Here is a 23964-nt window from a genome sequence, read left to right as displayed (position 1 = left end):
GAAAATAAAAATGACTAGAGACAGCAGGGCATACTATGTGTCAGGCCTGCGATATGTGGGAGTTTGTGGACAGTGAGATTGTCCAGGATTCCTACAACTGCAGGAAACATCTCTGACTCTGAGCTGGACTGAAACAAGGCAATCAACTGAAGTGCAAGTTATAAACCTGGAACATAAGAAAAGTGCGGGGGGAGGGGGCGCTGAAATTTCTGGATAGTTTTATCCAGAACAGTCACACAACAGAGGAAAGCACAGTTTCAGGAAGGGGGAAGTGTGACTACTAGAGAGCCTGTTGGGCAGGGACTTAAAAGAGGTTGAGAAGGGGGTCCTGTACAACAGGTACAATGTACTTGCCACATGTGAGGGCAGGAACAAAGACTGTGGGGAGGATAGCTGCCGTGCAGACCAAGGCACAGTGATTCAGAAGGCTGGCTGGGATGGGGAAGGTTGAGAAGAGCTAAATAGAAATGTGGTCGTGATAGGGGATTAGGTGGATGGATAATGTCCTGTTGTGCTGGTCCATTACAATCTCCTAGGGTTATTTCTAGAGGGATAGAATTGAAAAGTAGAGATATTATGCCAAAATTGTGTTGAACCTTGGTTAGACATACTTGGATTACAGTGTACAGCTCTGGTCGTCTTATCACAAAAAAGATATAGAGGCACTGTAAAGGGTTCAAAAAAGATTCACAAGGGTGATACTAGAACAGAGGTTATATCCATCAAGAAATGATGAACAGTCTGGTACTCTTTTCTCTTGAAAAGAGAAGGCTGAGGGATGACCTGATAGAGATCTTTAAAACTAAGAAAGGTTTTGATAGGGTAGACAGAGGCAGTGTTTCCACTTGTGGGAAAAGAGCAAAACTCAAGGCCAGCAATATAGGATAGTCACCAAGAAATCGAATAGGAAATTCAGAAGAACCCTCTTTACCCAGAAAGTGATGAGACTATGGATCTTGCTGCCAAAGGGAGGAGTTGGGACGAATGGTATAGATGAATTTAAAGGGAAGCTAGATAAGCATATGAGGGAGAAGGGAATAGAGGGGTACACTGATAGAGTGGAAGAAGAATGGGAGGAGGCTTGAGTGGAGTATAAATGCCAGCATGGACTGGTTGGGCCGAATGGCCTGTTTCTGTGCTGCATACTCTACGTAATTCTTGATTTCTGTTTTTAACTACGCACGTATGGATGCTGGAAGCTGCTGTTCTATCGTATTGCAGCTCCAGCAAATAATAAAGGCGGCTAATGGAATGCTATCCTTTATTTATTAGGGGGGGCGGTGGCGTAGTGGTATTGTCACTGGACTAGTAACCCAGAGACCTAGGGTATTGCTCTGGGGACATGGGTTCAAATCCCACCACAGCAGAAGGTGGAATTTGAATTCAATTAATAAATCTGGAATTAAAAAGCTAGTCTAATAATGGCCATGAAACCATTGTCGATTGTTGTAAAAACCCATCTGGTTCACGAATGTCCTTTAGGGAAAGAAATCTGCTGTCCTTACCTGGTCTGGCCTACATGTGACTCCAGACCCACAGCAACATGGTTGACTCTTACATGCCCTCTGAAATGGCCTAGCAAGCCACTCAGTTGTATCCAAACGCTACGAAATCAATAAAAAGGAATGCAACCGGACGGACCATCCGGCATCGACCTGGGCACCGGAAACGACAACGGCAAACCCAGCCCTGTCGACCCTGCAAAGTCCTCCTGACTAACATCTGGGGGCTTGTGCCAAAGTTGGGAGAGCTGTCCCACAGACTAGTCAAGCAACAGCCTGACATAGTCATACTCACAGAATCATACCTGACAGACAATGTCCCAGACTTTGCCATCACCATCCCCAGGTATGTCCTGTCCCAACGGCAGGACACACCCACCAGAGGTGGCGGCAGTGGTATACAGTAGGCAGGGAGTTGCCCTGGGAGTCCTCAACATCGACTCTGGACCCCATGATGTCTCATGGCATCAGATCAAACATGGACAAGGAGACCTCCAGCTGATTACCATCCATCGCCCTCCCTCAGCTGATGACTCAGTACTCCTCCATGTTGAACAGCACTTGGAGGAAGCACTGAGGGTGGCGAGGGCACAGAATGTATTCTAGGTGGGGGCTTCAATGTCCATCACCAAGAATGGCTCGGTAGCACCACTACGGACCGAGCTGGCCGAGTCCTAAAGGACATATCTGCTAGACTGGGTCTGCGGCAGGTGGTGAAGGAACCAACAAGAGGGGAAAACATACTTGACCCCGTCCTCGCCAATCTGCCTGCTGCAGATGCATCTGTCCATGACAGTATTGGTAGGAGTAACCAACACAGTCATTGTGGAGACGAAGTCCCGCCTTCACATTGAGGATACCCTCCATCGTGTTGTGTGGCACTACCACCGTGCTAAATGGGATAGATTTCGAACAGATCCAGCAATGCAAAACTGGGTATCCATGAGGCGCTGTGGGCCATCAGCAGCAGGACTGTACTCAACCACAATCTGTAACCTGGTGGCCCAGCATATCCCCCACTCTACCATTACCACCAAGCCAGACCAACCCTAGTTCAATGAAGAGTGCAGGAGGGCATACCAGGAGCAGCAACAGCCATACCTCAAAAAGAGGTGTCAAACTGGTGAAGCAGCATGCGATAGACAGAGCTAAGCGATCCCATAACCAACGGATCAGATCTAAGCTCTGCAGTCCAGCCACGTCCAGCCGTGAATGGTGATAGACAATTAAACAACTAACTGGAGGAGGTGGCTCCACAAATATCCCTATCCTCAATGATGGGGGGCCCAGCACATCAGTGCGAAAGATAAGGCTGAAGCATTTGCAACAATCTTCAGCCAGAAGTGCCGAGTTGATGATCCATCTCGGCCTCCTCCTGAAGTCCCCAGCATCACAGATGCCAGACTTGGGTAGTGTCCGAGGCCCAACCATCTTCAGCTGCTTCACCAATGACATTCCTTCAATCATAAGGTCAGAAGTGGGGATGTTCGCTGATGATTGCACAATGTTCAGCACCATTCATGACTCCTCAGATACTGAAGCAGTCAGTGTAGAAATGCAGCAAGACCTGGATAATATGCAGGCTTGGGCTGATAAGTGACAAGCAACATTTGCGCCACACAAATGCCAGGCAATGACCATCTCCAACAAGATAGAATCTAACCATTTCCCCTTGACATTCAATGGCATTACCATCGCTGAATCTCCCACTATCAACATCCTAGGGGCTACCATTGACCAGAAACTGAACTGGAGTAGCCATATAAATACCGTGGCTACAAGAGCAGGTCAGAGGCAAGGAAACCTGAGGCGAGTAACTCACCCCCTGACTCCCCAAAGCCTGTCCACCATCCACAAGGCACAAGTCAGGAGTGTGATGGAATACTCTCCACTTGCCTGGATGGGTGCAGCTCCAACAACACTCAAGAAGCTCGACACCATCCAGGACAAAGCAGCCCGCTTGATTGGCACCCCATCTACAAACATTCACTCCCTCCACCACCGAAGCACAGTGGCAGCAGTGTGTACCATCTACAAGTTGCACTGCAGCAACGCACCAAGGCTCCTTAGACAGCACCTTCCAAATGCGCGACCTCTACTAATTAGAAGGACAAGGGCAGCAAATACCTGGGAACACCACCACCTGCAAGTTCCCATCCAAGTCAAATACCATCCTGACTTGGAACTATATCGCTGTTCCTTCACTGTCGCTGGGTCAAAATCCTGGAACTCCCTTCCCAACAGCACTGTGGGCATACCTACCCCACATGGACTGCAGCGGTTCAAGAAGGCAGCCCACCACCACCTTCTCCAGGGCAATTAGGGATGGGCAATAAATGCTGGCCTGGCCTGCAATGCCCATATCCCATGAATAAATAAAAAAAAATTACGAGAGGAATTGAAAATAAAAGTAAGGATGTTATGCTTCAGTTATACAGGGCATTGGTGAGACCACATCTCGAATACTGTGTTCAGTTTTGGTCTCCTTATTTAAGGAAGGATGTAAATGCATTGGAGTTTTTTTTAAGATTGTTTCTAATGTGCCTACCCACTGTTTCTGTTTTTTTATTGTTTGCACTTGGAGTGCTTTGTGCTTTACAGTCTGTTCACACCCTCTCTGTACTAACACTTTGTCTTTCAGCACTCCATTAACATACCGTTTGCCTTTGTTCCATGACCTTCTGGTCAGTTATTCTCTGTGACCTTGTCCTATCAACACCTTCTCTTTTGTTATCTCTTGCCCCACCTTTACTTGCTTAAAACCTTTTACATTTCTAATATCTGCCACTTCTGATGAAGGGTCACTGACCTGAAATGTTAACTCTGCTTCTCTCTTCACAGATGCTGCCAGACCTGCTGAGTATTTCCAGCATTTCTTGCGTTTATTTCAGATTTCCAGCATCTGCAGTATTTTGCGTTTATGTAAATGCACTGGAGATAGTTCAGAGAAGGTTTACTAGATTGATACCTGGAATGAGCTGGAATGCTCCCAATTTCAAATACCAGGTTATCTAAAGTCTGCACCGGTCCTTTGATCTCTGCTCTTGTTAAGTGAGGCTCTACCCTGGGAGAGCAGCCCCTGAGATTTTTCCCTCATAGTTCACTTGGGGAAAGGAGGGAGTGGGGGATTGGGGGGGGAGGGGGAGAAGCTGAGAAAGAGGTTTAAGATTAAGATTTCCTGAGTGCAGTACATTACAGGAACACAAATTTTAAAGTCATTAATTATGGCTCTTCTAGTCTAGCCTTAGTACTTTGAGCACAGAAAATAATTGCTTCCTGGAAATATATCACAAAGGTTTGATAAACTGTTTAAACTGCAAGAAAAGATTTGGACAGAAATGCAATACCTGTCAGGGGTGTGACTCAAATGTAACAACTGACCATTATAGGTACCGCAAGCTTCAAAGACAGCATTGTATAGAACACACAACCTTGATTTTAGTAAAATACATACTGAGCCATTTATTGCTTAACAGTAATTTAATTGATGGTTGGCGACACATTCTCTTATCTGCACTTGAGCATTAATCAAAGAAGAAATCAGTATTCAATGTAGTTCAAATGTTAATGTTTAAGACAGTATTTAAAAGGTCCAGCACTGCACTGAAAGCTGAAATCCTTTCAAATTTTGCAACCCACCCAGAGAGCAGACTCAACCTGTCCCTAAAGCTCTTATTTAGTAATCAAGCTTAGGCATGACAAGACCCCATCATTCCATCTCCACACCCTGCACAAAAATGTCACCAGTCAACCAATTATGGAGCAATAGCTGCAGTGCTGACAGATCTGTAGGCAAGGCTTCCTAGCACAGCATATTTCCAGTCTATTATTTAATACAGTAAATGTTTCAGCTGCTGCAATCTGGGCAGGTAGATGCAGCACTGCAGAGTCCATATCTAATACAGTGCAGAGTTAGGTTTATTATTTTGCTTTGGAGCAGTGAAAGAATTAAAGATACATGGGGATTGCCTGAATTATATCGAGTGAAAGCAAATTGGAAAAGCAATGTGCGGGGCACAAATTAAGTTTGGGATGCTTAACCACTAGAGGGATCAAACTGCAGGTTCATACACTATACAATGGTGTATTTCTGAGGCTGAGCTAAGCTTTGAGCTAATGAGTCTTGTTTCATGCCCCTTCAGGTACTATGTATCGGCAGCGCCACATACTGGACAATGCAAGTTGCTGCTTGCTAGCAGTTGGAGTAAACTGCTTGGGCAACCTGAGTTTTTTACAATTTCATCCTTTACTACTTTAAGTATTTGTTCGCATTCTGAACTCTGGACTCTGAAACTGATCAAGATAATTAAATCAAGAGGAAACACAAAAGAAACAAAGACTGTTTCTCATACAAAAGGATTGGTTTCCTGAACTAAACCCTTATTTCTGTGGATTCTTTGGAAAAGCTAACACTGTCTACAACCAGAAGTGGTGCAACCTCATCACTCAGTCCCATAACCCTTCCAACCCCTTTATGTTCTGTTAATCTGTATTAGTGAGCTCATTTCATGCACCTTAAACTGTCAGAATTGAGCTGTTACGTGGCCTGTTCAGCAATTACTGCATTCTGTTGCAGATGACTGACTGTAATGAGTACGCGGATTAATTCCAGCTTTGTACTCAGACCACCCGAGATGTAGACTGAGTCCAAAAATATCCATCTTAAATGCCCGTTTTAATGAGCACGTCTTGATATTATACAGCAACACTTGGCTCTGTTGCTGGCTCAGTGAGGAGCAAAGCCTGGCAATACAGAAAGGAGCCAAACTTTGTTAAGGGTTCAGTTGATACCCACTTTGTCACCATGTAGTGATACCTGCTGAAGGTGTTTGTTTGTGCAAGGTCGGGTGAGCATCACACTCAGATGTGATGTCCTCACACAGTCCAACAGCCTGACGACATTCAACATTAAGCCACACAAAAATAATGGCCACATAGAGTATTAGAGGGTGACTACTGTCATAAAGCTGCACTCTACCAAGGACTCCATGCCTGCAGAAGAGGAAGTCCGGGCAGAAAAGTGGTGAGGAAAGTGTTGGGAAAAGCACCACCAATGTACAAGACTTCCACAAAACCACTTGATTTATTCCATTTACAGAAAACCACATTCCCACCTCAAAATACCGGCTGGAATTTTACGCTGCCCCAGCGGGTCGGATGGTGGCGTGGGGAAGGCATAAAATTGAGCTGCAGGCTCTGGGAGGCCTACCCGCCCCGATTCCGCCTTGGACCAAGTTTACGGAGGTCTGGCAGGGGGTGGTGAGAAGCGGTCCGCCCACCCGAGGCCAATCAAGACCCTTAAGTGGCCACTTAACAGCCCTTGCCCGCCTCCATGGGTATTTTACCAGTGGCAAGCGGGTGTGCCGGGGACGTGAAAGGCCACCTAGCTATAGCTGCTAGTCTTTCCGCACCCCGGGGGGGGGGGGGGCCTGGCAAATCGGGCACAGGGTGCCCGTTGAGGGCCGCCCCCACCTCCCAACCCAACCCCGGGATCCAAGATGCCCCCCTCCCCCCAAAGACCACCCTAGCCTCACCAGGGCACAACCGATTCCCCTGGTGAGGCTGCCTGAACTTATCTTCTGTCCTGGTTCCATAGCGGCCTCCTCGGTCGGCTGGGCTGCAGTCTCAGCAGTGGCCACCTCTCCCGGTGGTGCTGCTGAGACTAAGAGCTGCCAACCCGCTGATTGGCCAGCAGCTCACTGAGGCAGGACCTCCTCCCTCAAGCGGGTGGAAGTCCCGCCTCGGGCCAATTAAAGCCTGGGGATCTGTAAAATACGGGACAAATCCTCAGGCTGGGCGGGAGCGGGATCGGCACCAACATTTACGTCGGAGTCCGGCTCCCCTCCACCCAGCATAAAATCCCAAACCCACTCCAAAAGCAGAAAATCCCAATCCCACCCCAAAGCAGAAAACCCCAATCCCACCCCAAAGAAGAAAACCCCAATCCCACCCCAAAGAAGAAAACCCCAATCCCACCCCAAAGAAGAAAACCCCAATCCCACCCCAAAGCAGAAAACCCCAATCCCACCCCAAAGCAGAAAACCCCAATCCCACCCCAAAGAAGAAAACCCCAATCCCACCCCAAAGAAGAAAACCCCAATCCCACCCCAAAGAAGAAAACCCCAATCCCACCCCAAAGAAGAAAACCCCAATCCCACCCCAAAGAAGAAAACCCCAATCCCACCCCAAAGCAGAAAACCCCAATCCCACCCCAAAGAAGAAAACCCCAATCCCACCCCAAAGAAGAAAACCCCAATCCCACCCCAAAGAAGAAAACCCCAATCCCACCCCAAAGAAGAAAACCCCAATCCCACCCCAAAGAAGAAAACCCCAATCCCACCCAAAACATCCTACAAATTGAGAAGTGGTATCCAAAATATATGGAAAAAGAAAAAGACCAGGAAGCTAAAAGAGCCTCTTTTGTGCACCAGATGACCCAGAGGCATTATCGAAATTGGATATATCCCTGCACCCCATGCACCCCCCGTCCCTCACTCCACTCAATTCCCAACATTAGGGAAGGAAACAAAAGAGACGAGCCCTGAAATTCCATAGGTTTTCATGGCAGCAGTTGGGCAGGGGCACACAAAATCCATCTGGAGGACTGACGTAACCTAGTTATGGCAGGTTGGGGTTGGGGGGGGGGTGAAATGGGGGGGGGGGCGTTTTCCATGTTGCCAGCCAATGGAACCCCTCTGCCATTTCAAGGCCAACAATCTACACATCTGATAGATAAGGATATCTTTTTGTGCAACACATAGAGGGTGCACAAAAAGTATATACTGACCGTGTCTCCAAACTTTGGTTTGTTTTAAATGCTAGTCAGATGGGGTTGAAATGGGCCAAAATCACCTGAACTTCTCAGCCTCCCTCTGGTGAGCTGGATGACAAAACATGGTTAGACAATACCTTAGAACAACTGTTCTAGAATTAATTCTAACTTAAAAAGAGTGTTAAAAAGCAAATCATACAAATAAGCAGCTTCGATGAGACAAAACACAGAAGTGAAGCGTTCACTTGGAAAAAAAAACAATATTGAATTACTGCTTTAGACTTGCTGACAGACACGCTTTTCTTTAACAGATGGACTGCACCACATTTAACTTTGCTTTTAAATTCATCATTTAATGACTAGTCCACTGAGTGAGGCACGGGCACCTCAACATAATAAAGGAGAGAGCAATACAGGTCCTGCCATAATACGGCATCACACAATTAACACAGCATGCTTAAGATTGTTTCCTGCTGTTATTTCCTGCTGGCAGATCATCACAGAAATATACTGGATGCCACATGCTACAGAAGCACATTTAACCATCACACTGATTGGCTTGTACAAACTTATTTTACCAGATCTTCCATACAATACACGCAAACAATGTGCATAAAGGAACATTGCAAATTACCTTGTATGACGTGAGAGTTATCCTTCAGAAAGAAGTTGTATAGGTATTTAGGAATAAAAGCAGACATGCAAGCATAGGCCAAGGCTGCAACAGAAAGAAAAAATTAGCATTGTCAGTGGTGTTTGTGATTCCAGAACCTGTCATTTCCCCGCAAGTGTGAGTGAAATCCCATGAAGGTACTTATATACTCTTTTCTTCCCATTTCTGTTGGTCTCCCTGTGCCATGTATCATCTTCAATCAAGACTGTGGATGGACAATCTGCTTCGAGATTTGTCAGAACAGTTCAGCATCTAGTTGTTGGTAGATCTCCAAGACTGGCCTGAGGCTAGCTCTCCTCTCAGTTCTCTCTCATGTTCCATGGAAAAATAGCCTGTCTTCCCTCTCATGCCTCCTCATACACAGCACAATTGAAATTGGAAACAAAGGGTATGAACCTAAGTTCAGCAGTCTCTGAGGCAGAGCTGTTCAATTGGCTCAATTTTTCTGTTTCTTTAAAGCACAATTATTGTTGGAGAAAGTTATCTGCATTTTGTAGAATTTTACTGTCAGAAGCCATTTGGCCCACTGCTCTGAGAGAGCTATCCATAGTTCCACTCCTGTGCTCTTTCCTCATACCACTTTACATTTTTATTTTTCAAATTATTTATCCACTTTCCTATTAAAAGTTATTACAGATTCTGTTCCCACGATATTCCATGTTCAAAAACATTGATTTTTTGGGGCGGCACAGTGGCGCAGTGGTTAGCACCGCAGCCTCACAGCTCCAGCGACCCGGGTTCAATTCTGGGTACTGCCTGTGTGGAGTTTGCAAGTTCTCCCTGTGTCTGCGTGGGTTTCCTCCGGGTGCTCCGGTTTCCTCCCACATGCCAAAAGACTTGCAGGTTGATAGGTAAATTGGCCATTATAAATTGCCCCTAGTATGGGTAGGTGGTAGGGAAATATAGGGACAGGTGGGGATGTGGTAGGAATATGGAATTAGTGCAGGATTAGTATAAATGGGTGGTTGATGGTTGGCACAGACTCGGTGGGCCGAAGGGCCTGTTTCAGTGCTGTATCTCTAAACTAAATCCCTCTGCATAAAAAGAAATTCTCTTAACTTCTCCATTTGTGTTTTGGTGATTAAATGTATGCTCTCCAAATTATTGCCACACTGATCAATGGAAATACTTTCTCCATGATTTCAAACCCCTCATAACTCCGTCAGATCTCCTTTAAACCTTCCATGTTGTAATGAGATGAGTCCTTGCTTCTCGACACTCTCCTCACATCTAAGGCCTCTCATCCTAGGATATTTATCACAAACTAATTGCACACTTACCTTCGTTGTTGAAATTCAGATACAAGAATGGTGCACACAAGGAGTCCAAGCCTAGGGCAAAAATATATTTAAAAGATGAGCCAAGACCATTATCAATATTCTAAAACTTAGTTATTAAGTACATACACAACTGGTTGTGTAGGGGAAACAATTTAAAGCTTTGGAACACTGATCATATCACCCCTTAACCTCTCAGATCCAGTAGAAATCCCCTTTAATTTCTTAAGTCTTTCTTCACACTTTTAACCTTTCACTCTTACTAAGGTCCTGGTGATCCCAAAGATCTGAGCCCAAACCCCTCTTCTTTATATACATGCTGCCTCTCAGTGACATCAGCCAAAGGTATGGCAGCAGCTTTCCTCGGATACCTGGCTCCCTCGCTCCACTACTTCCCTTGATTCTCAAGGCAGGATTTTACATTTTGGGTCGGGACCCAGATGTTGGGGTCAAATGTGGGCCCTGACCCAGCACTGTGTTGGGAGCAGCCAGCCAACATAAATTGGATTGGTCAATTAGTGGCCAGAGGGTGTGCTTGGCTTCCAATTAAGTACGCAAGGTGGGCTCTTGAAGCTGGAGGTCCAATACGAGGCCTCCAGGACAATGGCTCAGGGGGCAGCATAGTGCCGGCAAACTGGCACACCAGCCGGCGGCACAAAATCACCCGCGTTCATTCCCGCCCCATATCGGGGTGAAATCTTGCCTCCAGACTACCTCCAACACTGTCAGAATACTAGTCCAACATCTAGTGTTGGATGGGTCACATATTACTCATCTCTAAATCCCTCCATGGCCTTATTCCGCTCTATGACTGTAACCCTGTCCCAAGTGCTCCTCCTTTCTTCCCCTCACGACTGGTGGCCCATCCTCAGTGCCCTTGGTGTTATCCTTTGGATCTCTCCCACAAAACAATTCTTCACTTTTTAAAATCTCCTCAGAGCACACCTCTGTGACCTAACTTGTGATTACTTCTCCTAATCTCTCCTTTCCTGGATCAGTGCCTATTTGTCATGCTATCTGAGATATTTCCACGTCAAAGGCGCGATATAAATGAAAATTTGTTTTGCTGAATCTACACTGCATCTTTTCCATTGTTTTCATATACTTCCTGTAAATGGGATGCCAAAACTATGCACAATACTCCAACTGCAGCCTCAGATCTTTCGCAAGTTCAACATTATTGCGTTCCTAACCATACACAAAACCAAGGATTTCATCTGCCTTTTTTATGACCTTACCTATTTGTGCAATCACTTTTAATAGGACACACAAATAGCTGCTAATTCATGAAAAGTGTTATGGGTAAAACTATTACAAATGAGAATTTATGGGGATATAGTAATTTAACAATTCACAATAAATCAATAAAGCTGAAACTGGAATTTCATTTGCTGTTTGGTGAGAAGCAATTATTTCTAGTTCTAGTTGAGGCAGCCCCAAACTGAGCTGCTTCAATTTTCTCAGGTTGACTTACTGCAAAGTATAGTGATTAACAGTTTAAGAGTGAGACTGTGGTAAACATAACATCCCAACTCAGACTTCTACTTCTCATCATCCAGTTCAACAGTCCTCTAGTAACTAACAGAGTAAAATTCTGCTCAGAATTTTTTCTCAATTAAGAGCGCTTCCCCCCCATTCGGGAGCAACACTAGTCCAATATGCTGAGAAGATATTAAGCATTAATTAAACTGACTCAAGAAAATAACTGGGATTGGTTATCAGGTGGTTTTTTACCTAATTAGTTTCAGAATGCCCACAATTTGGAGAGGGAGTTAATAATCTATTGACAAAACAACAGAAAAGGGATTGCCAAAACTTCAATTCTCATGTCGGAAAGTACAGAATTGTTTTTCTAGGTGGGGCTTCCAATAAATATATATTATAGATCATCCCAAAATGTTAGTTTACTATCTTAGCGTACAGGGAGGAGTGCTGATTCCAAAATTTCCTTACTATGTATGAATGAAGGTCAGTTGCCACCCAGATGATAATGTTGTGACATTAGAGAAGCAAGCTACTTCCTGCAGATATAAATGGGGGTAATTTTGGCTTTGTATAACTCAATATAAATAAGCAATGCAGCGAAGTGAACTTAATGATGTCATGAGTAACACAGTTACCATCATTCGTCAACTGGAGCAATTAAACGCACCTTGCCAGTACACCAGATCTTGATGGGAGACGACCCAAGCCTTTAACACACGCCTGAACTTTTTATGACCCTCTGGCGATGAAAGCAGTTCATCATACTGATGGCAGCGTGGGATATCCACCTCAATCTGAAAGGTAATCGGCCATAGAAATAGAAACTGATTGAACCCAAGATGCAAACCTGGAAAAACAATTCCAATCCAGGGCTCTGTGCAAAAGGATATACAAAAGAGGACAGTTTGCTAGGTACAGAAAAATCAGAACCTAATTAACTTCATGAAAACTGCCGCAATTTCTCAGAATATTTAGATTACAATGGAGTTTACCTTTGTTGCTGTACAGCAATATGGCAAGGAAACTTGTTACAACCTGAATCTAATGCACAGGCAGAAATAAAAGGAACTGAAGCAGGGTTAAAGACAGACACTCATAGCAAACGTTATTTCATGGGCAAGACAGTAATTCACTGTAGGGAAGTAGAGAATACATTATAAAAGCCTCCTCCTCTCAAGCTATATAATTTATATCCCATAAGTGTGTACTGATAACCTCCAAGCATCTTACAGTCTAAACTACACAAGGGATACAAATCCTACTCCCTAGGTCTTCATAACTTATGCTGTTTATATCAGGATCAAAAGTGAACTGGGTTAAATGGTTTAAAAAAAAACATAGCCCGAGACAGTGAAAGCGCTGATTCATCTATTATGTGGGTTTAGAATATTTATACTATAAACTGTGTATCTGTTTTCAAAGGTAAACTAGTTCTAGTAATTAAAATGTAACATGATGCCACCTTCATGAAAATTATTTAATGCAAATGGTATTTAAATGAATGATTAAGCTCCATATTTAATCACTGTGACAATACAACAACTTGAGTTTATATAGCACCTTGAATGTACAGAAGAACTTGCATTTATGTAGCATCTTTCATGACAAGATGTCCCAAAGCATTTCACAGCCAATTAATGACTTTTTGAAGTGTAGTCAGTGTTGCTATGTACGCAATCAGTTTTCACATAGCAGATCCCGTAAACAGCAATGAAATTAATGACCAGATAATTTGTTCTTGATGTTGGTTGGAAGAGGGTTTCAGCATCAGATGGACTGAGATGGCTGCCATTATGGACATATGGGATCAATAGCTCAACTTGGGGTTCAATTGGACAAGATTGTAAACAGCCGGGGACAATGGCTAGGGAGGAAGATGGAATCGGTGTCAACAGTACTGGTTTTGTGGTAGGTGCTGAACATGATGGGTTCAGTCTTCCCACTGTTTAACAGGAAGAAATTGCGGCTCATCCAAGACCAGATGTCAGACAAGCAGTTTGACAACACAGAAGCAATGGAGGAGTTGCGAGATATGGTGGAGAGGTAGAGCTTTGTGTCATCGGCATACATGTGGAAGTTGACCCTATGTCTATGGATAATGCCGCTGGAGTAGCCAATCTAGAACAACTTTATGTAGATAACAATGTCCAATAAGTGCCTATTATGCTGTTGTCTTTATGTCCAGAAATTATGCTGGTGCAAGATTACCTTCCAACCTGATGACAGATGGAGTTAAAACACTGCATAAACTGCACAGTGCAATTTCACTATATTTTCACTTATTACACCTGGTGAAGTAATGGAACATTGCACAAACTGTCCCAACACTGATTAGACAGTACTGTGGAAGGTCTCCTCAGTATATCTGCTTTACCTGTCGATCGGTCGGTATCGGTGTGTCCTTGTCAATTGCATCATATTTTGCTTGAATGTCTCCCTGAAAATGTGGATGTAAGTAATTAAGTCAAATGATGCCTGTTTAAGGAATTTATATATATTATATATAACATTCACAACACCCAATACTGTCCAAGGAAGACGTAATCTTTCAGACAGCCCTGACTTTCTTAAGGCACAGCTTGTCCAATACTTGTTTTTTCTTTAGGGATCATTTAACATAAACAATTTTACCCCCGATAGCTTTATCATTAAAAACAGATTTTCTGAGGAGGGTAGAGAATTATGCTGGTGTACAAAATATTAAAATTGACTGTGGTGGAGACGAGAACATAAAATATATCATTTTCAAAATGTCCAGCACATCCAAAGACTGAGGTAAACTAAATGTAAACTCAATCCACATATCAACCAGGAAATTATACTATTCCTGATCATTGCCCACTCCTTTGAAACTTGCTGGAACAAGTTATCCAAACTTGTTAATAATTAGGCAATGCAGTGGAACAGGTAGAAAAAAATACAAATTAATTGGTACTATTTATTTTAAATTTAATGTACCAAACATGTCACAAACATGTGGATCTACAGTTTATCAACTGGTTGAGAACAAATTGCACAACACAGAAACTATCTTTTCAACACATTTACCAGCTAACGTTTATACTTCAGCCTGGCATACATTAGTTTCAAAGTCTAGACTGCTCAACTCAACCGATGCACCATGTTACAACTAAAAACATACTATTTCTAAAATTTCTATTAATGTTAAGGCACATATTAAACTAGAAGTGAAAAACATCTCCCCATTTCATAACTGGATTCAGGTTTAAACTGGTTACCAATGGCAGTGAACATCACTAATCTAATTTCAGAAGTTGGTACTGTATTATTTTTCCGTTTCAGACATAGGCACAGGCACGATGGGCCTAATAGCCTTCTTCTGTGATTTATCATTTTATGATTTGTTACATACAGATAAGAGATGATAGAGATGGTTCCCCCCTTTTTCACCTCTTGATTGACCGAAGATAGTATTTTTTTTAAAAAGCTGCTCTTTTAGCCAGTGTTTTATCTATCAAGAATAGGCAAATTACAGGTTTTCTCATGTTTAAAAAGATAAATATTCATTATACAACACCCGAAATATACGCAACACGACCCACTCTCACACTCATACAGATATATACACACTCAAGAAAAGATAGAGTATAAAGATGAGATGCATTAGGTCTGATGATTTTTAAAAAAAAGGTCTATGTTAAACTTGTTTTTCCCCGGGGTGAAGCCTTGAATGGTGCAGGCCTGTAATCTCTTCCCTTGTTCAGTAAAGACAGACGGATACGCTGTTGCAGACTGCTCATTACATTCCAGCCAAAGGTCAATGGCAAAATCCTGATACGGTTTCTGTAGTAGGGAGTTTAAGGCCAACTTCAGTTGCTGCCTACATGTATCTTAGGCAGGGCCCTCCTTCACTGGAATAGATGGAATCTTCATTTTTGAACGAATAACCAAATTAACCAACACTGATTTCGCTGCGTATTCTGGAATGCGCTGCCACAATCCTTTCTCCTGATTGGTTAGTTTGAATCCGGGCCGCTTTGGCATGCCTCAAGTCTGTTTGTGTTTGTTACATAAATTCATTATATAGTTCATAATTTCTCCTTGAAAGAGTGTGGCTGAAAGCAGCTCGAGGGGAGTTCAACTTTAACTGGAAAGAATACAACCAAATCCTACAAGTTAGACCAAAATGGTAGGGAGGTGGAAGCTTGAGTCTACAACCAAACATCTGGGCTTTGTGTACAGCCCTAAACATAACATATCAGCTAAAGCATCTCCCAATTTCCAAATATGGCATTGTCCCATGATCTTCCATTATGTATTTTCACTGGAATGAAACTAGAAGTCATCAAAAGATGTGGGGCAGCGATCATGTTATACAAGGGATGGATACCCAGTAATGCCAGACATGATCAAGGTGATTTCCAGGCGTAGTTTCAATCACCTAAAGAGAGCTCAGCAGTTTCCAAATTCTTTCCGTAATTGACATCAGAATTGCTTATCTGCTTTCTCATCTCTTCCTGAAGGCTACATGGCACCAAGGTGTTTAGGAGTCTTAGATGTGATGCATCTGCATGACACAGGCTAGATAGATCAGGTGATCTTTTCCTGACATTTTTGAATGTTCATACTTATTATGCTCTCGCTCTTTCCCAGTATCTCAAAATTCAAGTTGGATTTTTCCCTTCCTTTTGCAATCAACAGCCTCTTCAATCTCAAGCTTGGCATAACCAAACCTCTCTTTTCTAGTTTACCTCATTTTTTCTCTTAGTCCTTTCATCAACAGTCATGCCGAGCTCTGTGTGCCCTAGCCATTAACCCAGGTTTTTTAATTGAAGAAAAAAAAGCATTTAATTTGATATCAGAGGAAAGAGAGAGAGAGAGAGAGAGAGAGAGAGAGATGCTAACAATGACTATAGGGCTAAGAATGCTGCTACCAAAGACAAGAGGTGTTAACTGTTGGTCGGATTTGGGGAATTGAGAACATAAGCATCCTAAGTTTGCTTCAGCAATAAAGGGCTCCACTATCGGTGTTCTTCTAATTGGATTTATGTTCTACTACAGCAATATTAATACTGGAAAATATCATGACATGGTTTGACTTCACAACTCAGGTGGGTGCATGTATAAGAATGTGGGAAAAGGGGCCCAGGAAGGACAGCCACAATAACAGATGGCACTGTATTGAAGCCACTGCATTCCTACCTGTCTGATGTTAACAGGGCACAGCATTTCTTAAATCATTAATATCCGTGCATCGTGTCTAATGAATAGTGTATTATTCTGTGAAGTCTGTGGAACCTTCCGTTTTGTTTTCCAATTTGTCAATTGGCATTTAATTTCCTTGGTCTAAACCACTTAGAATCTCAAAGATAGTTATTGCATTCGGTTGAAAACATTTTATAGGGTTAGTCAAAATATTTGTTTCTTTTAGCTACACATTTTGTGGATTGAGAAATCAAACTGCAGAACTTGCTTGATACTTTAGCTGGTAAATACACTATGGGCAAAGTCTGTGTGAAAAGAGTAAATGAAGGTGCCTCTGTGAATTGGATGGAAGGTGGATAAAGAGTATCTTGATGTCACTGCGACAACCATACAAGCAACTTTAAAGTAATAAGATGCAGCAGTAGTGAGTACCAATATATATCCACAATCACCTGCAATTGCGCTGCAAGGGGAAAAATTTACTGTTATTTTTGCCATAATTTTCTACTGAAAATTGATGGAAGGATAGCCACACCTGCAATGTAAGTTATGACAAGCCTGTGCCTCAGTGTAACTGCATGCCATCATTCTATATTCAGGCACTATTTTTGAGTTGTCAGCTTTTGGTTGGTCAGCTGTTGCTAGTTTCCCAGATTGGCATGTGTGGAATTCCAGGCCACTGGATACATTGCTTTGTAAGGGGAGGAACACTGCACCATATAAGACATGATATATTATTTTTCTGCTTGGGTCGGTTTGTCACTTAACGCTACAAAGTTTTTTAATTGATAAGTAGACAACGGATGGATGAGTTAACTAAGATGCTGCACTTTTTCATCCCTCCAAAAGTAACATTGAAATTTGTGTTGGACTGCGATGGCCAGAGAGTGTGATCATGTAAAGCTTCTATAACATTAAGACAAATAGTTACATTGTCAAGGACTGAGACTATTAATGTCGAGTGTTTTAAAGAATGTTAATTTCTTAAGTGAAATTTGAATTAAGACGACAAGAAACAGGAGCAGGCATGGGCCATTTTGCCTTTCCAGCTTATTCTGCCATTCAATAAGATCATGGCTGAACTTCTACATCAACTGGACTTTCCTGCCCTATCCTCATATCCCTTAATCCCCTTAGTACCCAAAAATCTGTTGTTCTCTGTCTTATAAATATACTCAACAACTGCTACCTACTAATAAATATTTTATATAATTCTATATTAATTTTCAAAATTATATTTGTGCATGGTTTTAATATTTTTGAAAATATGAATTTAATATAAAATTAAAAATATACAAAAATAAAATTGAATTATTAAAAGTAATAAAAATAAACACTATGAGTAAAAGTCTGCCTGTGTGCTACTGAATATGATAATGGAGATTCATCCAGGTGCAATTATATGCACAATTAGAAGCATTATGGGGCTAGTGGATCGCAACTCAGTCATTCAGCAAAACAAAATCAGCAACAATCACAATTTTTAAAGGAAAGAAAGGAAACTTACATTTATATAGCGCCTTCCACAACCACCGGACATCTCAACGTGCGTTTGAAGTGTAGTCACTGTTGCAACGTAGGAAAAGTAGCAGCCAATTTGTGGACAGCAAGCTCCCACAAACAGCAATGTGATAACGACCAGATCATCTGTTTTTATGATGTTGATTGAGGGATAAATATTGGCCAGGACATCCAAGATAACTGCCCTGCTCTTCTTCGAAATAGTGCTATGGGATCTTTTACATCCAGCTTGAGGGACAGATGGGGCCTTGATTTAACGTCTCATCCAAAAGATGGCACTTCCAACAGTGCAGCACTCCCTCAGTACTGTACTCGTGTGTCAGCCTTGATTTTTTATGCTCAAGTTCTGGGTTGGGATTTGAACCCACAACCATCTGACTCAGAGGTGAGGATGCTACCAACTGAGTCATAGCACACTCTCAAGCAAATGAGAAAGCTGTTGTTCCTCTCAATTAGCAATTGTGACGTTGTAGGAGATTGAAGAATTTATCTATATATTAAAAATCTCATACTGATATACACTTCCGGTCACCATTTTTCATTATAAATTCCCGATTCCCAAATTTCTCACAAGTTTTGCTATTTAACTATAAATGATATCAAAGTATTGCATAAAAATAATAGCAAAATGCATAATTTTAAAGTGGAGACTGTTACCTATGCCCTCGCCCCAGTTCAATTCTCCCTGGCCTGTAATCCTCCCCATGTGTAATGTCGTAGGAATTGATGAACAAACAATGGAATGAGCAGACATAACCACTTCAGTGACTAAAAAAGTGATTTACTTTCAGTTGAACTACCTTTGTTGAAATAAAAATTTTGCTTGGAAATGATGTCAATGGGATTTTTTTTTTGAACTACAAGAAAGATTAATGAACCTTCAGCCTTCAGAGGACTAACTGCAGTGCAATGAAGTAATTTTCTTTTTAATCATGTGCCAGCGCATTTTATTGGATCCAGGACAGAAGCTGATTTAGGTATTACAACGTGGCAGCTTAACACATGGCTCCTCGTGTCTCTTCACTCGCTGCTGTAAATGCTAAAGAATCCAAAGGGGAACAGGACAAATTCCTGATTCAGCAGGGAGTAGAGGAATGAAACCTTCTTTTTAAAAAAAAACTTTCAAAGCAATTTGCTCTTACCTCCACTCCAAGCAGTGCGGCCCAGGTCAAACCTCTCACCAGTGGAGGAATGTCCACCCTTGCTTCTTTCCAAATTTGATTCTTTTTGTATGGATATGCCTGAAGAAAAGGAAATAAGATAAGGAAACCCACCAGCTGCGTCAGTGTCCCAATTTGAGAGCTGGAGCGAGCGAAAGGCAGTCTACGTTGGAATTCAAATTGCACAGCACCCAGGAGTGGCAAGTCTGCCATTCACACTCATGGTTTTTCACTTGCAAAATTCTTAGCGTTAAGAAAAGTTATAATTTTTTTTTTTGAGGACTTGCGTTAAAGCTGAAAGGATTCCATGGATGTGTTTTTTTAAAAAAACAGATTCACCAGGGGAACACTTGAGATGCTGTTTGAAAAACACCTGTGCTGGAAGTCATGTGCTTTGGGCTCAGTAAACAACAAAACCCTTGGTGACCTGGGGGAAAATGGTTACAGAGAAGCCACATGTCAAGGTTTATGGAGGTCAGGAATTCAACTCTCTGTTTGGGGTTTGGACATTGTTTTCAGTTTTAGTTGGATGTGAATTGCTTGAAGACAGTTGGTGTTTTCCTACCGGGGAACAAAAAAAGAAACCACCCAGCTCACCTCTTTCTGTACCTTTTTGAAGAAATCCTGCAGCGATACAGTTTGGGACAGCTAAAATCCCTGGTGCTGCATAGCTGTTGAGAAGTTGAAAAAAATCCTGCGATTCAAAATGTGTGCTGGCAGAAAACTCTGACGCCACATTTCTCCTAGAAAGCCTACTAGAATAATTCTCGACATCTTCAGAACGGACTGCTTTTGAAATGATCCCAGTCAGCTGTCTCCGTATACCTGGACGCCAGACCAAAAAAGGGACACCTGACTTCCTTCCATATCTTCTCCTTTTTTCCGTCAAGAATTAGCAAGTATTTGGCCGAAGTAGTCTTCTTTTGCCATTTTTATGTAACAGACCTCTGCAGAGGGAATTGCTGTATTTTTTGTGTGTTTGTGTATAATTGGGGAACTTTAAAATTTCAATTGGTGTGTTAATGCATTGCTTCATTACTGGTTATGTGTTGTTTAATAATAAATTGATAATTTTGTTGTTTATTAAAGAAACCTTGTTGGTATATTTTATTCTGGGATAAAAAAAAAAAGGAGTGCATGATTGGCTGTACCGGTAACCGGGTAAACATTTAAATATATGTTGTGACCTGTGGAGAAGTGGAACTAGAAAAAACAGTGCACTCCTCCCACCTCGGTTGTAACATTAGGAGAAATGAAACAGATAGCAAAAGGTTGCCCCACAGTGCTGGTGGTAAGGTAGGGAGGAGGTGGGGATGTGGAAACATGTGAATCACAAATATCATAGGCCACTGCTACAGGTTGGTTTCAGAGAAACGTTGGCAGAAGGAAAAAAAGACTTGCATTTAGGTAGTATTAAATCCAAAGCATCTCACAACAATAAATCACTTATTGAAGTGGTCACTGTACCAGGTAATCCTATTTTGTGGCGTTGATGGAGCAAAAAGAAAGATAGAACTTGCATTTATATAGCGTTTTTCGCATCCTTAGGACATCGCAAAATGCTTCAAAGCCAAAGAATTATATCCAAAATGTATCCAACATTGTATGTAGCAAAATAGGTGGCTAATTTACACCGAAACAGTAATGAGATAATGTGTTGATGGCACGCCCATCCCATCCTCTCAACTGGAAACGAGAGGGGTGGGAGGGGAACAACAGACTGGGAGCAGGCACACTGTCCCACCCCATCCTGAGCTGCAGGATGCATGTGGCCTGAAAGAGATTAGCAAGAGGAAAAGCACAGAAAAGAGGGTAATGTAAATTTTCATTACAATTAATTATCCAGAAGACACCAGTATTATATTTCCCCCATTAAATATCAACCTTACTTCAGAAAGTAAGGAGGCATGGGATACAGGGAAAGTTGGCTGTCTGGATACAAAATTGGCTGGCCCATAGAAGTCAGAGGGTGGTAGTAGATGGAAAGTATTCAGCATGGAGCTCGGTGACCAGTGGTGTTCCACAAGGATCTGTTCTGGGACCTCTGCTCTTTGTGATTTTTATAAATGACTTGGATGAGGAAGCGGAAGGCTGGGTTAGCAGGTTTGCCGATGACACGAAGGTTGCTGGAGTTGTGGATAATGAGGAAGGCTGTTGTAGGTTGCAACGGGACATTGACAGGACGCAGAGCTGGGCTGAGAAGTGGCAGATGGAGTTCAACCTGGAAAAGTGTGAAGTGATTCATTTTGGAAGGTCGAATTTGAATGCACAATACAGGCTTAAAGACAGGATTCTTGGTAGTGTGGAGGAACAGAGGGATCTTGGGGTCCATGTCCATAGATCGCTCAAAGTTGCCACCCAAGTTGATAGGGTTGTTAAGAAGGCGTATAGTGTGTTGGCTTTCATTAACAGGGGGATTGAGTTTAAGAGCCGCGAGGTTATGCAGCAGCTCTATAAAGCCCTGGTTCGACCACACTTGGAATATTGTGTTCAGTTCTGGTCGTCTCATTATAGGAAGGATGTGGAAGCTTTACAGAGGGTGCAGAGGAGATTTACCAGGATGCTGCCTGGACTGGAGGGCATGTCCTACAAAGAAAGATTGAGGGAGCTAGGGCTTTTCTCATTGGAGCGAAGAAGGATGAGAGGTGACTTGATAGAGGGGCACAAGATGAGGAGAGGCATAGATAGAGTGGTATAGTCAGAGACTTTTTCCCAGGGTGGAAAGGGCTATCACCAGGGGGCATAATTTTAAGGTGATTGGAGGAAGGTTTCGGGGAGATGTCAGAGGTAGGTTCTTTACACAGAGAGTGGTGGGTGCGTGGAATGCGCTGCCAAGTGGTGGTAGTAGAAGCAGATACATTAGGGACATTTAAGTGACTCTTGGATAGGTACATGGATGATAGTAGAATAAAGGGTAGGTAGTTACTTAGATCTTAGAGTAGGTTAAAGGATCGGCACAACATCGTGGGCCGAAGGGCCTGGACTGTGCTGTACTGTTTTATATTGCATAGAACATAGCTTTCCTTAACCAAAGATACTGCCAGGATAGCACTGAATGTTTTATCTCCCTTTCTATCACAGATTAGATGACAATGTGAACAAATCAGATTTAATTTGGCTAAAGACTCCACATTTTTGTCCAGAATTGAAAACAGTGCTTCAATCCCACCTTTAGCAGTCTGTCAAAGAGTATGATTCGGTGTAGCTGGTACTCAGTGTCTCTCTCTCGTATAATGAGGGGCAGCGAGGCAGCTGCAGTAAGCTCGTGGCTGCTGTTGGAAGGCGATATAGTCGACTGCCTAGAAAATGAATGTAAAACGTATTATACATTAGAGTAGCAGTTGCCTTCTAATTGGGTGGGAGGAGATTTAAGTGGAGCATAAATGCTGGCATAGACCATTTGAGTCAGATGGCCTGTTTCTGTGCTGTAAATTCTATGCAATAGTACATTTAATCTAACTAGGAGAAAGCTAAAACTTCTTTGAAAAATGGCTGCAGTTTGTGTTTATTTTAGAGCAAAACTTCCAAGCTGTCCCACATGGGTCCCTTGTGGTCCTCCAAATTTTGGGAACCTGGTCCGTGAAATCCAATCAACTACTTGCACTCATTTCTGGTTTGTTCCATTTGAACTTTGTGGGCCTGCAGGCTTGCTAAGAGCTACTCCTAGCATTATTGCCTACAGCTCCAGCGACCCGGGTTCGATTCTGGGTACTGCCTGTGCGGAGTTTGCAAGTTCTCCCCGTGTCTGCGTGGGTTTCCACCGGGTGCTCCGGTTTCCTCCCACAGCCAAAGACTTGCAGGTTGATAGGTAAATTGGCCATTGTAAATTGCCCCTGGTGTAGGTAGGTGGTAGGAGAATGGTGGGGATGTGGTAGAGAATATAGGGTTAATGTAGGATTAGTATAAATGGGCGGTTGTTGGTCGGCACAGACTCGGTGGGCCGAAGTGCCAGTTTCAGTGCTGTATCTCTAAATAAAATAAATAAATCTGATACAGAGTGAGTTATAAGCAATTAACAGGAACATTTCAAACCTAACAGCTATGGCCTGCGACTTTCAATGCTATGCTCCTGTGCCGATAATCAAGGTAAAAGACTTGACCATTACTGATTTAGAGACTGTTGCTGGAAAACAAACATGTTATTATTTCATATTTCTCTAGCATGGTCACCATTGGTTGAAAATAAATTGCATCATCTGTGTGACATCTGCAATATAATATTGACATAGACATTTATTTTTCTCAAAAGCATTTGTATTTTAGCAGTTACACATCGTTCCCTCTAAAAAAGCAGGATTTGAAATATACAGATATTTTCAATCCGTGGTGGATTTAAAACAGATATCAAAATCATACTTTGAATACAGAATGGCCCAGCTCTACTGTCCATTATTCAATGTGAATATTG

General features: G+C 42.6%; 1 protein-coding gene across 6 annotated transcripts in view; it reads right to left on the bottom strand.

Annotated features, from left to right (window-relative positions):
* Positions 1–23964, bottom strand: part of tbck (TBC1 domain containing kinase) — a 196372-nt gene that overhangs the window by 118802 nt on the left and 53606 nt on the right. For all 6 annotated transcript variants that reach the window (XM_068045581.1, XM_068045572.1, XM_068045590.1 and 3 more), the window contains 6 exons: positions 22726–22855; positions 19539–19637; positions 14084–14146; positions 12377–12503; positions 10228–10278; positions 8909–8992 (listed from right to left, as the gene is read on the bottom strand). In XM_068045581.1, coding sequence (XP_067901682.1) covers positions 8909–8992; positions 10228–10278; positions 12377–12503; positions 14084–14146; positions 19539–19637; positions 22726–22855 — 554 coding nt within the window. The remainder of the gene's footprint in view (positions 1–8908; positions 8993–10227; positions 10279–12376; positions 12504–14083; positions 14147–19538; positions 19638–22725; positions 22856–23964) is intronic.

The sequence above is a fragment of the Heterodontus francisci genome, chromosome 1, assembly GCF_036365525.1.
Source record: "Heterodontus francisci isolate sHetFra1 chromosome 1, sHetFra1.hap1, whole genome shotgun sequence".
Lineage (NCBI taxonomy): Eukaryota > Metazoa > Chordata > Chondrichthyes > Heterodontiformes > Heterodontidae > Heterodontus > Heterodontus francisci.
Note: the sequence above shows the minus strand (reverse complement) of the source record. Positions and strands in the feature narration are given on the sequence as shown.